Raw genomic sequence first — 14,544 nt, 5'->3', positions numbered from 1 at the left:
GTAAAATCTAGGGCATCTGTCTGGGACGTTCCCCTGCCACATTTTGAGTTACCGATCATAGTTTATATTGTACAATAGCTGTTATGCTTCGAGGAATTTACACTCTTCTCTATTAACTGTCGTTCTCTGTAGCTGGTATTAGCTGTCTAGCCTATCAACTTGTATTTATTTAACTGTTATATACATTGCCTAACTTGGATGCTCATCATTTACTTTCTAATGTGTGTAATGAGGCAGGTCTTCTTGAATGTACATCTGGGCTTCTTTTCATGTCAGAGATACTATGCTATCAAGAATGACCTTGTATGGATTGTAATCTTCATATCTCTTACTATGCACAATATATTTTTATCTACTTTTTTTTTCTTAGGGAAAAATAAGCCCAGTAGGCTATCTCACTGGAAAGTTATTAACATTGTTTTCTAAACATTTACAGGTAGTGCTGGTACGCCAGTCACTTTTAATGAAAATGGAGATGCTCCTGGTCGTTATGACATCTTCCAGTACCAAATAACCAACAAAAGTACAGAATACAAAATCATTGGGCACTGGACCAATCAGCTTCATCTAAAAGCAAGTATCAGTATGATCTTACGTTTATGTCTATGGTTCTCAAGGAGCGATGCTTTACTTTTAAGTGTATTATATCAATATACTATTCATTACAATTGATTTTCTTATAAGCCTACTTTAAGAAAATGTATGATTTGATCCTTCGTCAACCTTAAAATGCGATGGAAAATCTTAAGTGTCTCTGGAGAAATCTGGTATCTGTAGGGGTTTAATGAAGATCTCATTTCCTTTTAAGTGACTATATAAACATTTTGGAAATTTTATACTTTTCTGAAAGACTCACTTGTTCAAATGTTTATACCGTATGTGTGTATGTATGTATATGTGTGGATGTTGGGGAGGAGGGGTGAGAGTGTGCTGTGAATGACCAAGTTGGTGCTTAAAAATAAGTGTTTTTCACATTTGCCATAAGTTGAGATCTATGGCTACATCTGATGGATGCAAGTGAAACAGGGTCCTCATTTATATTACCTTTTTGAATCACAACACCAGAGAAACTTAATGTACCCAAAAGAGATGTTTAGATCTTTTAACAATCCATAGGCCTGCCTGCCATCCCCATCTCCTGGAAAGTCATCAAGGTCCACAGATTTTGTTGTTCCTACAAGTAGCCATGTGAGGACAACTTGGAGACTGGATGGAAGCAAGGTCCCAGGATGGGTCCCACCCTGAGAGGTCCCACTTGGGTCCCAAGTGGGATGGTGCCAAAGGCAATTGGCATCTGCCTGCCCAGTGCCATGCTGTACCAACGCCCTGGGCTCTGTCTTCTCCTGCTGGGACCTGGTGGGGGTGGCATGTGGATGAAAGCAGCAGGAGAAACTCTAGCAGATGCGTATGGTGGGCAGGCAGCCCTCCAGAGGGACTATCCTAGGGAACGGGGTCTTTGAGGACCCTGGGGAGTGGTGTCTGGTACCAGCACCCACTAATCAGAAGGGACTCTGGAGCAGGAAGCTAATCCTGAACTTGATGGATGGGGAGGCCCAGAAAGTCCCAAGGTATAGGACTGGTGGTGGCTGCATGGCAGGGGTGTAGAAATGTTAGAGAAGCGTCTGCTTACCACTGGGTAAGGAGTTATTTCAGATTTAAGAGCTTGGAATGCCATATCCATGCACACTGACTCCTTCCGGTACAGAGAAATAAGGAGAGTGCCTGGGAGTCTCAGCTGAGGGTCAGAGTTCCTTTATACATGAACATCGATGTCCGTAATACATTCACGTATCCATCTGTAACACTGAGCTCTTTACAGGGACTGAGTGGCCGAGGAATCACTACAACAGCAGTGTTTCCTCTGTAGGCAGTAAGGAGCCTTTACAATGTGTCGAATAAAACTAGAAGCATATTATTCTATGGTTCTTTTGTCATAGTATTTCACTCTTTCTTCTAATAAGAGCCTCTATTCTTCTTGATTCTCAAAGCTACCATAACGCTGTGAGAGTTGAGTTCATTTCTTTTTTTTTTTTTTTTAGTTTTTATTTTTAAATTTTAAAATCTTTAATTCTTACATGCAAAAATGAATAATTAAGGTCATTTCCTAGCTACAGCTTATCCTAGCTGGAAGGTAGTGATGTATGTCATCCATGAGGGTGGGGAGAGAGATCATTCTGGTCTGTGGGTGTGTTACATGTGTGTGTGCTTATTTATGTCTGAACCCATTCAGAGAACATCAATTTAATGTGGTGTTTTTAATATGTTTTTCACTTCTCAATGTCCAAATATAGCCCCTGAAAGGCTATGTTTATACAGCAACAGTTACAACAATTCTCAGCAAAGCAGATCATAAGAAATAACAAAACTAGGATATGATTTATGATTTATTGTCTATCTTTGACTTCCTGATAATTATCACAGTTCGACATTCAATCATGCGCAAAGACAACTTATTTTGCAACTATTGTTATAGTATGTAAGACCACATATCTACAGCTTACTGCCTCTAGGAACCTGATGAAACTTCATCCTCCAGCAACCCAAATTAAGATTTACCAAAACAAAACTTTGAGAACTCTACAGGTTATTGATACTAACCTGGACATCTATAGTTTCTTGGCCAAAGTCCTTTTGACAGCAGACCTCTCTGAAATCAAATAATTGAACACAACAAAGAAAATTTGCTAAGGGTTAAAATGGGGAAGCTTCTTTTTATCTTTTATAAATGCCGACCTGCTTACTATCGTCTTTTGATTATGGATTTGAATAACGAAGTTTAATGGTTGAAAAATCCACGCACATATATATAATACCAAGATACCTAAAATAACTGTACATAAGTATACGTGCTTACACACATCTCTCACCATATATATGCTTATTATAAAACTTTATGTTGAATCTCAAGCTGCTCTTTTATGTACATTTATGGTGCATGAAAAGTTTTATGTTTGTTATTGTGTTGTTGCTCATAAAATATATCAAAACAATTTGTGAGAATTTTTTCTCATGCATGATTATGATTGTTTATGACTAAATAGCCATGCCAGCTTTACTGAAACAGAGAGAATCAACTCTCAGAAGAAAATAGAGTCAATTAGATTGTAAAGAGAGGTTGTACATCCAGGGTTGAATTCTGAATTTTATCAGAACAAACAAAAATGGCTATTTCCCTTTGGAAACTGGATTACTCTTCTGTTTGAAGGTGCAGTAGGAGTTGCTTGGAGAGTGACAGGTTTGCTCAAGTTCTGCTTAGACCTCAGGCGGTGTATGTGTGCTTAGTTGCTCAGTTGTGTCCAACTCTTTGTGACCCTGTGAACTGTAGCCTGCCAGTCTCCACGATCCGTAGGGGGGAAAATATAGAATACTGGAGTGGGTTGCCATTTCCTCCTCCTGGGGATCCTCCAGACCCAGCGAATTTCCTCCTCCTGGGGATCCTCCCGACACAGGGATTGAACCCATGTCTTCTATGTTTCCTGCATTGCAGGCAGATTCTTTACCCACTGAGCCATCAGGGAAGCCCCCGATCTCAGGGAGGACACCAAACAAATGCTTTGCCTCAGTTTTGTCTTTTATAAAGTGGAAGCATTAATAGCACTTACCTTAGATGGTTGTTATAAGAATTAAATGAAATCATACAATAAAGCAGTTAGTCCAGAGCTTGGCACGTATGATGCCCATAAATGTTACCTGTTACTAATCCAATGTCTCATGATACCGTGTGGTCAAGGGAAGATCTGAGGATGAGTGTGGTGAGTAGAGAAGTGAAGGTCCTGTTGGAAGAGGCACTTGTTTGCTTTAACAAGTTCAGAATCTGTTCACTTAAAATGGGGACCATTTTAGCTAGTGAGAAGCTGCTGTATGGCGCAAGGAGCTCAGCTTAGTACTCTGTGTTGACCTAGATGGGTGAGGTGGTGGAGATGGGAGGGAGGCTCAAGAAGGAGGATATATATATGTTTACTCACAGCTGATTCACACTGTTGTAGAGCAGAAATCAACACAACATTGTAAAGTAATTATCATTCAATTAAAAATAAATAAATAAATGGAGACCATTTGTCCCTATAGCCTATTGCCTACCTTTAATATTGACCTTAATACTTTAGCAAATCTCTCTGCATTACAAAGTAAACTTTATTTAATATAAATATGTAGTTACTTTCCCTAGGATAGGGTGTGGCTAGATATTGTTACCTAGGCAGTCATTTTGAATGGATTGAATACATTCATTCCATGCACATACTCCATGCTAAAAGTTGGAATTAGAGTGACAATGTGGACCCTGCTCTCAGGGCTCCCACAGACTGGAAGGATAGAAAGACCCTCAAATCAACAATTCCAGTGCAGTGAGGCGGGAACACAGATGGACGTATGTCTGTGGTTTTGCACTTACAGCCAAACATGGGCTTCTAACCTGGCCTGACTGCTGATGGGGGTTCTGATGAGGGCAGGGGAGAGCACTCTTCAAGCACTCCCTCTCTCCTTGTTCTCTTAAATCAAATTTGCTGTAGATTTCATACTTTCAATGATAAGCATTGGATTGAATTTGACTTATTTTAATAAATTTATATTAAAAAAAAGCAGCCCGTTTTTCTCACTGAACTCAGCCATAGGATAAGTTTGTACGTAGAGTGTATGATTAAGCATATATGAGTCCAATAAATTTGTCCTGAATATATCTTAGCGAAGTAAAAGAAATTTTAAAACAAGTAGTTTATTCTTTTTTTCCCCTTGGAAAAGAAACTTTTGTTTCCTCGAAAGCATTATCTGTATTGTTCCAAGTATTTTTTTTTTAATGGAAATAGCATATGTTCTTAACTTAGCAATTACAATCAATTAGTAGAATTGTTCATTAAGATTTCAGTTGTTTATTCCGTAATCTCAGTCTACCCATGAAGGGCGTATTGTCTACCTGCCAGTGAATTTGAACAATTAGGCTTCTCCATTTGGTGAGACCGAATCTCTCAAGAGACAGGTGGTCCTTATTAGTAATTACAAAACACTGTAACCTAGAGGTTCAGAGAAAACAGTGGGGCCTGAACTGTAAAAAGAACAGCCATATGCTGTTTCAAGTCCACAGGGAGAAAGTGTATGGAGTTTACTGGATGGGCCTAAAATAACTGAGGACTTTGTTTTTGTACTTCCAACCAGAGCTACTCTTTCTAGATTACTGTAAGAATTTGAGACATATTTTTTGCTTGCTTTGTTATTTTATTTTCTTAACTCTAGTTCAAATAAATAGTTTGAAAATTAATACAAATATTAAAAGACAATGAGTTCATAAGGGTGTTTCCACCACAGTTGTTAGCAGCATGGTGTCAATTGGAAATGGTGATTTGAGGGAGAAGGGCTTCATTTAATTTTGTGTGAGTCACTCCATAGAAGAAAGTAACTCTTGAACAGGTATTGAATTCTGACCCTCATTTTTCTCATCTGTTAAGTGGGGATAATAGATAGGTCTGTTATGAAGATTAAATGCATTGGCATATAGGGGTCAAGAACAAGACCTCAAAGTCAGAAAGAACATTTTCATGTTTTAACCTTCCATTACTGAGCCTTACACATGCTATTTTACCTCTTTTAGTGTCAGATTCTTTGTCTACATGAAACAGTCATAACTACTGCATAGAGTTGTTGAGATAATTGAAGGACATCACATAAACAAAGATTGTAGAATACTGCCTGCTGCATATTCAGTGTTAAAAGAATATGATATAATAACTTTGTTTTATTTTTCCAGGATAACTAGCCCATTGCAGGGTATTGAAATCTGAAATTCCATACATGAAAAGTCTTTTCTGCCTTTATCTTGATGTTCTGAGTAGGGAGTAATTGTAAAAAGAGGTACATACATTATAACTTGCATGTGCCTGTATGACAAACCCCAGACGTCTATTTTTGTATGAAAAAAAAAAGTGGGTTTCATGAGTCAATGCACTGGGAACAGCCAGAAACTTGAGTAAACTTTCTGGTAGAATTTAGCCCAGCTAAATCTGTCTTTCCTGAGATGTTTAGATAGCATAAATGACTCAATGGATATGAATCTGAGCAAACTCTGGGAGATAGTGGAGGACAGAGGAGCCTGGTATGCTGCAGTACATGGAGTCAGAAAGAGGTGATCAGGACTTAGTGACTGAACAACAACAAAATTCCTATGTACTTACAGTGTAGTATTTATAAGATGATATTTTAATTGAGTATATATCTTTACCTGTCAATGGCCAAATACTTGTTATACTAGGGGGTTCCTCAGCTTGCTTGAAATACAGAAAGAGAGAATTTCTGAGTCCCTTTATTTGTTCCATGGTTATATTGCTTTGGATAGACATCAAAAGTTTTTAACCAACATCATTAGATTCCCTAATGTCATAGATGAACAGCTTTTCTATAATGAAAAATATTGAAATTACCTTGACTTAGAGGATAGAGTGAATGGAGTGGGAACAATGTTCAAGGGGACGCTTGACCCTTTATTTGCTGTGACTCTTAGAAATCATGCATTTTCTCTTTGCCTCTGTTTCCCCATTGCTAAGTTGCCTGCATTTGAAAATGCTTTCATATGATTGTCAGTGCATATAAAAGATCATTCACCCTATGAGACTAGCGTTATAAATAGCTCGTCCCATCCTACAAAGCATGAATGTGAAGTCAATTTTCTGAGACCCTTGACTATGTTCCAACAGGACTGTAAATGCCACCATAGTTCTTGCCTTTATATTCTATTCATACAAGACTTGGCTTCCTTTCCTTGTAACAACATGATTGTCAAAACTTGTTGACATATATATGACATAATATATAAATATATTATATTGACATAAATATACAAAACGATATTTTCATTCACCAGACACAAATTTGTTCTTTTCAAAATTAGTCATTTTGGGGTCAATAATTATTTTTTTGTTTACGAGAAAATAAACATTTAGTAAATTCATGTTTTTGACACATGAAGCAAAGTCAAGGTAATTGAAGTTTAACTACGTTCTTAGTTGCACAGAGTAGGGGTTCAGTAAGTATTAATATTTGTTAATTTTTGTCATGAACACTATTCTCATATTTTCTAAATACTGATTTACTATGGAACACTGTTCCAAGATTATTGATTATTATGTAGTCTTGTGCACAGATTATTCAGTGACTGCTCCCTGCCAGGCTGAATGTTAAGCCACTGAGGAACACAAAGTTCAATAAGCTCCCAGGTAGCAAATGATTTGCAATCAATTAAAGGCAACTGTGCACTTCAATAATTATAATAAAAGCATAATTAGAAGGTACAGATTAAGAAACAAACTGTAAATTAAAATATGTGATGATTATCTCCAACTACAGTGACTGGATAAAATGTGTTGAATTCAAACTGGATCTTCGATTACTTTGGTGGCCAGAAATGGTAGGAACAATTCATAGGCTATGGAAAAAACATCCATATATACTTCCATCCATCCATCCTTCCTTCCATTTATTTATCTATCGATTCATTTCAGAATAAAGTGCCTCCAATGTTCCATCGCATTACAAGGTGCTGAAATTATTTAGTGGTGTTACAGATTCAGGCCCCAACATCATCCCTGAGTTAGAGGTACACATCTGTAGGCCTATCCCACCTACACAATGTCAGTTGTAGGTGGATTGATGGAGATGAGGAGTGTTGATTAGGTTTTCATAGGGAGTGGAAAGGGTCACAGTTTCTTTAGGGAACTGAGTGTGATCCTGAGCCGCTGGGGCAGAGGACTATCTGAGGAGAGAATAGTGTGGGGAGTGGAGAAAGATGACTTTTTTCGCAGCCAAATTTTACAAGGTTTCAAAAACTATTAGAACACAAGCTGATGTTTTTTAGGCTATAGTGAGCTTTTCCATGAAGATATTCTCAGCTTTAAACTTCAGGGAAACATTTTGGGCAGCAAAGGGCAGATTGGTTAGAGAAGAGATCCTTTCATTATTTAGTAGAAGCCATTTCATTCCAATCCCAAAGAAAGGCAATGCCAAAGAATATTCAATCTACTGCACAATTGCACTCATCTCACACATTAGTAAAGTAATGCTTAAAATTCTCCGAGCCAGGCTTCAGCAATATGTGAACCACGAACTTCCAGATGTTCAAGCTGGTTTTAGAAAAGGCAGAGGAACCAGAGATCAAATTGCCAACATCTGCTGGATCATCGAAAAAGCAAGAGAGTTCCAGAAAAAACATCTATTTCTGCTTTATTGACTATGCCAAAACCTTTGATTGTGTGGATCACAATAACCTGTGGAAAATTCTGAAAGAGATAGGAATATCAGACTACCTGACTTGCCTCTTGAGAAACCTATATGCAGGTCAGGAAGCAACAGTTAGAACTGGTCATAGAACAACAGACTGGTTCCAAATAGGAAAAAGAGTATGTCGAGGCTATATATTGTCACCCTGCTTATTTAACTTCTATGCAGAGTACATCATGAGAAACACTGGACTGGAAGAAACACAAGCTGGAATCAAGATTGCCAGGAGAAATCTCAATAACCTCAGATATGCAGATGACACCACCCTTATGGCAGAATGTGAAGAGGAACTAAAAAGCCTCGTGTTGAAAGTGAAAGAGGAGAGTTAAAAAGTTGGCTTAAAGCTCAACATTCAGAAAACGAAGATCATGGCATCTGGTTCCATCACTGCATGGGAAATAGATGGGGAAACAGTGGAAACAGTGTCAGACTTTTATTTTGGGGGCTCCAAAATCACTGCAGATGGTGACTGCAGCCATGGAATTAAAAGATGCTTACTCCTTGGTAGGAAAGTTATGACCAACCTAGAGAGCATATTAAAAAGCAGAGACATTACTTTGCCAACAAAGGTCCATCTTGTCAAGGCTATGGTTTTTCCAGTGGTCATGTATGGATGTGAGAGTTGGACTGTGAAGAAAGCTGAGCACTGAAGAATTGATGCTTTTGAACTGTGGTGTTGGAGAAGACTCTTGAGAGTCCCTTGGACTGCAAGGAGATCCAACCAGTCCATTCTAAAGGAGATCAGTCTTGGGTGTTCTTTGGAAGGACTGATGCTAAAGCTGAAACTCCAGTACTTTGGCCACCTCACGTGAAGAGTTGACTCACTGGAAAAGACTCTGATGCTGGGAGGGATTGGAGGCAGGAGGAGAAGGGGACAACAGAGGATGAGATGGCTAGATGGCATCCCCAACTTGATGGACATGAGTTTGAGTGAACTCTGGGAGTTGGTGGTGGACAGGGAGGCCTGGCGTGCTGCGATTCATGGGGTCACAAAGAGTCGGACAAGACTGAGTGACTGAAATGAACTGAACTGAACTGATAAATGAGAGTTACTTTCTTTCTAATTTTACTTAATTGTTTGGCAGGTTCTTTCTGCCATATCTGTCTGTCTCCTTGGTTTGAGTTTTGTTCCACAAAGTATTTAAAAGGACTTACTAAGATGTATTTATCATTAGTAGAAAACAAGTACATTAGGAAGAAAGGATTAAAAGTGAAAGTGAAAGTTGCTCAGTCGTGTCTGACTCTTTGGGACCCATGGAATATACAGTCCATGGAATTCTCTAGGCCAGAATACTGGAGTGGGTAGCCTTTCCCTTCTCCAGGTGATCTTCCCAACGCAGGGATCAAACCCAGGTCTCCTGCATTGCATTCTTTACCAGGTGGATTCAGGACAGGATTAAGGAGGATTCAGAAAGAATTAAAGGTGTTGATCAATTTTAGTTAGTAGTTGAGTTTGATTTCCTCATCAATAATTATAGCCAATAGATGTATCAAGGCTGTTCAGTAGAGTAAGAAAAAATCATGCTGCTATTTTAAGAACACATGGAATTATGCCACATAAAATGATTTAATCTGATTAAGAACTGAGAAGCTGGATTCAGTTATCTGGATGTAGTTAGGCACAGATTCCTGTGGCAATCTGATAGTATCCAAGGAATTTAATAGTTCATCAGGGAAAATGCAAGCAGGGCACTAAAAAATCTAGCATTATTCATGAAAAGTAGGAAAAGTCATAAGTGCATAGTTATTTTGATAAATAATGAAAATGACACAGAAAGGGAAAAGAAAGCTAAAAAACTTCATAGAAGTTAAATTGGAAAAGGCAATGCAACTAAAGAAAGACATAACGTAAAAAATTAATAGAAAGTGCCTCTTTATACCAATACCAAAGAAGGGCAAAGGAAGATGGTGACTCTAGCCTCTTATGGGGATAATAAAGTAATAAAAATGATAATAAATGGTATTTTAATCTTTATTTTAACCTTGGGAAGAGTAAAATAAGTGTAATTTTAACATGGTGAGTAGAATCAGTAAGGTTACAATAAGGTTATAAACATAAAATGATAATGTAGAATAGAGGAATAACTGATTTTAAAAAGTCATTTTCTTATGGTAGATTTACTAAAATGTATGTGAACCTTGTATCCTGCGGTACTTTTAAAAAGCTCAGTGGACACATCAGTGTTATGTTAAATCTGTAATGTACAAGAGAATTACCATAACTGAAAAGTATTATTATATAAGAATAAAATATGTAGCCCCCAGCTGTAGTTAGAGGTCAGTAGTTGATAAGATGAAGGCAATGGCACCCCACTCCAGTACTCTTGCCTGGAAAGTCCCATGGATGCAGGAGCCTGGTGGGCTGCCTTCTCTGGGGTCGCACAGAATCAGACACGACTGAAGCGACTTAGCAGCAGCAGCAGCAGCAGCAGTTGATAAGAGTGTGAAACTAAAACGAAACAAGTTAATATGTCTGTTGACTGAATCAAATGTTTAACATGACTTCTTTCCTCAAAGCTTCTACTGTCTAAGAAAGGAAAAGAGCCAGAAGCTAGACTCCTCCCAAAGTCCCTATTATATTTTATTGAGGTCATGACCTTATCTCCAAGTGAAGTTGCAGAAATGTGCAACTGTACATACACTCAGGGGTTGAGATGTAAAATAACGTTCTTTCTTAAATCCATAAATAAATGACAGAGGGATGTAATAAGGACACAGAAACATACTAAATCTTAGTAGTATTTGATTGATTTTATTTGTTATAAAATCGTTTTTAATAAAACGTTATTTTGAGATAACTGCCAATTCACCTGCAGTTGTAGGAAATAATAAAGAGCGCATGTCCCCTTTGCTCAGTTTTACACTGAATGGTGACATTTTGAAATACTATGGTGTAATAGCATAAGCAGGTTCTTGATATTTATTCAGTCTGCCAATCCTGATCATATCTCCTGTTTTACTTATATGTGTGTGGGAGGGAGGTGTGTCTATACATTTTTGTGACCTGTGTAGGCCCATGTATCTACCACTCTGGTCAAGATATAGAACATTTCTGTCAACACTAGGATCCCAAGTTACCATTTAATAGCCACACCCACATCCCTCCCATGCCTCCAGTCTGGAAACAGCTAATGTATTCTCTATTTTTATGAATTTGTCATGTCAAGAATTTTGTGTGAATGAGATCATACTGTATATAACCTGTTGGTTGTGACTTTTTTTTCACTCAGTATAGTTCCCTCAAAATTCATCCGTGTTGTTGTGTCTCTTTTAGGTATTAAGCGGATTCTATGGTATAGATATACTAAATTCTGTTTAGTTATTCACTCTTTGAAGAACTCATGCAAAATAATTATGCAGCAACCTGCTCTGAGTACTTGTTGAGTTCTACGTTGAGGGAAGTAGCAGGCAAGAGTGATGTCTCATCCTGGAACTTAACTGAATCATTGTTATATGACAGTTTTAGAAATTACATTTAACACTTTAATATAGAATATTTTGGAAAATAAGGAAACTTTCTTGCTGCAACATGCACCTCAGATCCTTTACAACAGACATGGTGATACCTTGGCTGCAGTAAGCTTGCTACAGATGTAGCAAAGATACCTAACAGCAAAAGTTCTTACTTAAAAGTGATGCCACCTGGGCTTGCATCCTCTTAACCTTAGAGTCTGTGCAAACACCTCTATGTTCTTTCTCCTCATGCTTTACCTTCCCATGCCTTTTATCAATATTGCACTAAAGTTACTGTCATGCGACCAAAACCCAACCCTCATTGAGTTTCTAAGACTTCCTCAAAGTCATTCCTATCCTGTATTTCTTAAGTTGTTCTGACACTCTGCAAAGCTTTGCTGTGCTAAATTATCATTTGACTGCTTTTGTAGCTGTTGCATCTGTTGGTACATGTATTTTTCTACATTCAGACCATATTTTTAAGATTCCAAAAACAGACATGACTTCCAGATTAAGCCAGCATAAGACCTTTGAGACTACTGATTTTAACCTCTTTGATTATTTTTTTTAAAGAGGACCTGCAAGGACAGTGGAGTTGGCATATGCTCTATAAATCTCCTAGCAGGAACCCACTTTAACTGTGGCAACTGTGAATTAGATTCCTCAATTATCCTATCCTTAAACTAGTTTATCAAAGAGTCAGCAATTTTTATAAATGTTCTCTGTAAAATATTTGACAGGGGTGTGATTTCATGTTGTTCAAGGCACACATCGCAGGTTGCTGGAGGACAGACCCAGGGAGGCTCTGCGTGGTGTGGACAGTGGCCTTGGAAACTGGGAAACTTGATTTTAGCCTGTGCTCTCACTCATCCTGTGATAGGGTTGTGCTTTGCTACTTAATATTTGAACTCTCAAGTTCCATGTTTATAAAATTAGGAATATAATGAAGTTATTCACTAAAATTTCTTCCAGATCCATTATTCTCAAATTAGATACTCCGGGTAATGAGATTTATATTATTATGTGTTTTCCTGTTTTGATTACTTATTTTTTAGATTTAAAAGTTTAAAGCGTTCATTATTTATCTATACAGAAATGATCATATAGTGTAAACGTCACTAGACAGATCTTCCTTCTGTGATTTTTTTTTTTTCAGTCTAGCGTATTTATTCTAAAGAAGCATGGCTGCTCATCCCCCATGAAAAATAAACCAACATTAAAGAAGTTAATAATGACAGCTAAGGTATTTTGCTACGTTGGTTTTAATAGAAATATAAAAATTGTTAAAAATGGATATGACAGTAATTTTCTTCAGCTCTCCCAGCTGCATGTTTTTATCACATTTAAAAAAAACTGAACTCTGCTATAGGGAAGTTAAGTTGATTTTGTTGGTTAGAGTGAATTCAAGCAGGGCTAAGTCGAAAGACTAAAGTGATTGGAAAAAGGTTAGTTTATCTCTAAAAGGAGGGCTAAGTACTGTGTTTGTGAAAAATTAGGGGATGTCATGGCAGAGGAAAAATAGGCTATATTTGAGCAATAAATGTGAGCTTGGCTTATTTTTGCTCCTATAAAAGGAGAAAAGTAAGATGATCTCGGAATTCCTACTGGGTCATCAAAAATTTGGTTGCATTCAGCCTGCAACATTGAGGCAGTCAGGCCGCAGCATTGACTCTTTTACCTCACGTACAGTCAACAGTTTTATGGTCAGAGAGGGGCTTCCCAGGTGACACAGTGCTTTACGTAAAGAACCTGCCTGCCATTGCAGGAGACACAGGGGAAACAAGTTCAATCCCTGGGTTGGGAAGTTCCCCTGGAGTAGGAAATGGCAACCCACTGCAATATTCTTGGAAATTCCATGGACAGAGGAGCCAGGTGGGCTACAATCCATGCAGTCACAAAGAGTCACACATGAATGAGTGCACACACGCACACACACACACACACACACACGTTGGAACTTAGGCACCATGACCTCATCTTGAGTCTGCCTTTATCACAGGCATGAGCTTACCTACTTCCTGAGTCTCTTGGAGTTCTTACCACTCTTTATCAGATATTTACATGTTTTTATGTTGAACTTTTCTCCTGGGATAAAGTTTCACACCTGTTACAGGCTAGCTGAGCAATTTTGGGCATTGCACGAAAAGTAAAATGTTTTCATATTTTTTAAGAATTGTTAAGAAATAATGGGCTTTAGAAAGTTCATATCATTTGACTACCCTAGGACACAGCTTCCCACAGGACAATTTGGTTCATTTTTCTGAGAGTTTGTGATGACTCTGAACATTAGGAGATAGTAGTCTCTTAAAAAAAAAAAAGTTGGAAATCTGAGGCTGAAATAATTTCCAAAATGATAACTGTGGCTCTTGTTCAAGTCAGCATGTTTTCAAAACACCTTCCTCAGAGCACTGGTTACGCATGATTTTAAATAGCTACTATATATGCACACAAAGGCTCTCTGTTCTAATAAGTTTAATGAATATCAGGACAACCATTTTTGTTTTGCTTTGTTTTGTCTCCCTACAAGAATTTGGAGATCCTTTTATATACTAATGTACATCATGGCTGGCTGAGAAGTGGGCATTGAATGTAATGTTTAATAAATTGATTTAACCATGAATCCCTTTTTATTTGAAGAACATTTTATGAAACTAATATTCCTTGAAACTCACTCTGAGAAATAGTGGCTTAAGTTGAATTTTCCACCTAAGTTACATTTATTAACTCATTTAATCTTTTTCATAACCCCTGTGTGGTAGTTACACTTAGAATGGCCATCTTATAGAAGAGAAAACCAAGGATACCAATAAGTTGTTTATTTAAGATCAC

The 14,544-nt window shown here is 37.8% G+C and overlaps 1 protein-coding gene across 4 annotated transcripts in view; it reads left to right on the top strand.

Moving 5' to 3' along the window:
* The window catches only part of GRM8 (glutamate metabotropic receptor 8), an 893,584-nt gene that overhangs the window by 696,247 nt on the left and 182,793 nt on the right, over positions 1-14,544 (top strand). For 3 of the 4 annotated variants that reach the window (XM_042248768.2, XM_042248770.2, XM_042248771.2), the window contains exon 8: positions 437-573. In XM_042248768.2, coding sequence (XP_042104702.1) covers positions 437-573 — 137 coding nt within the window. Of the gene's footprint in view, positions 1-436; positions 1,534-14,544 lie in introns of those variants that run through there. The other variant, XM_060415096.1, reaches the window with a different exon arrangement.

Source organism: Ovis aries, chromosome 4 (assembly GCF_016772045.2).
Source record: "Ovis aries strain OAR_USU_Benz2616 breed Rambouillet chromosome 4, ARS-UI_Ramb_v3.0, whole genome shotgun sequence".
Taxonomy (NCBI): domain Eukaryota; kingdom Metazoa; phylum Chordata; class Mammalia; order Artiodactyla; family Bovidae; genus Ovis; species Ovis aries.
Note: the sequence above shows the minus strand (reverse complement) of the source record. Positions and strands in the feature narration are given on the sequence as shown.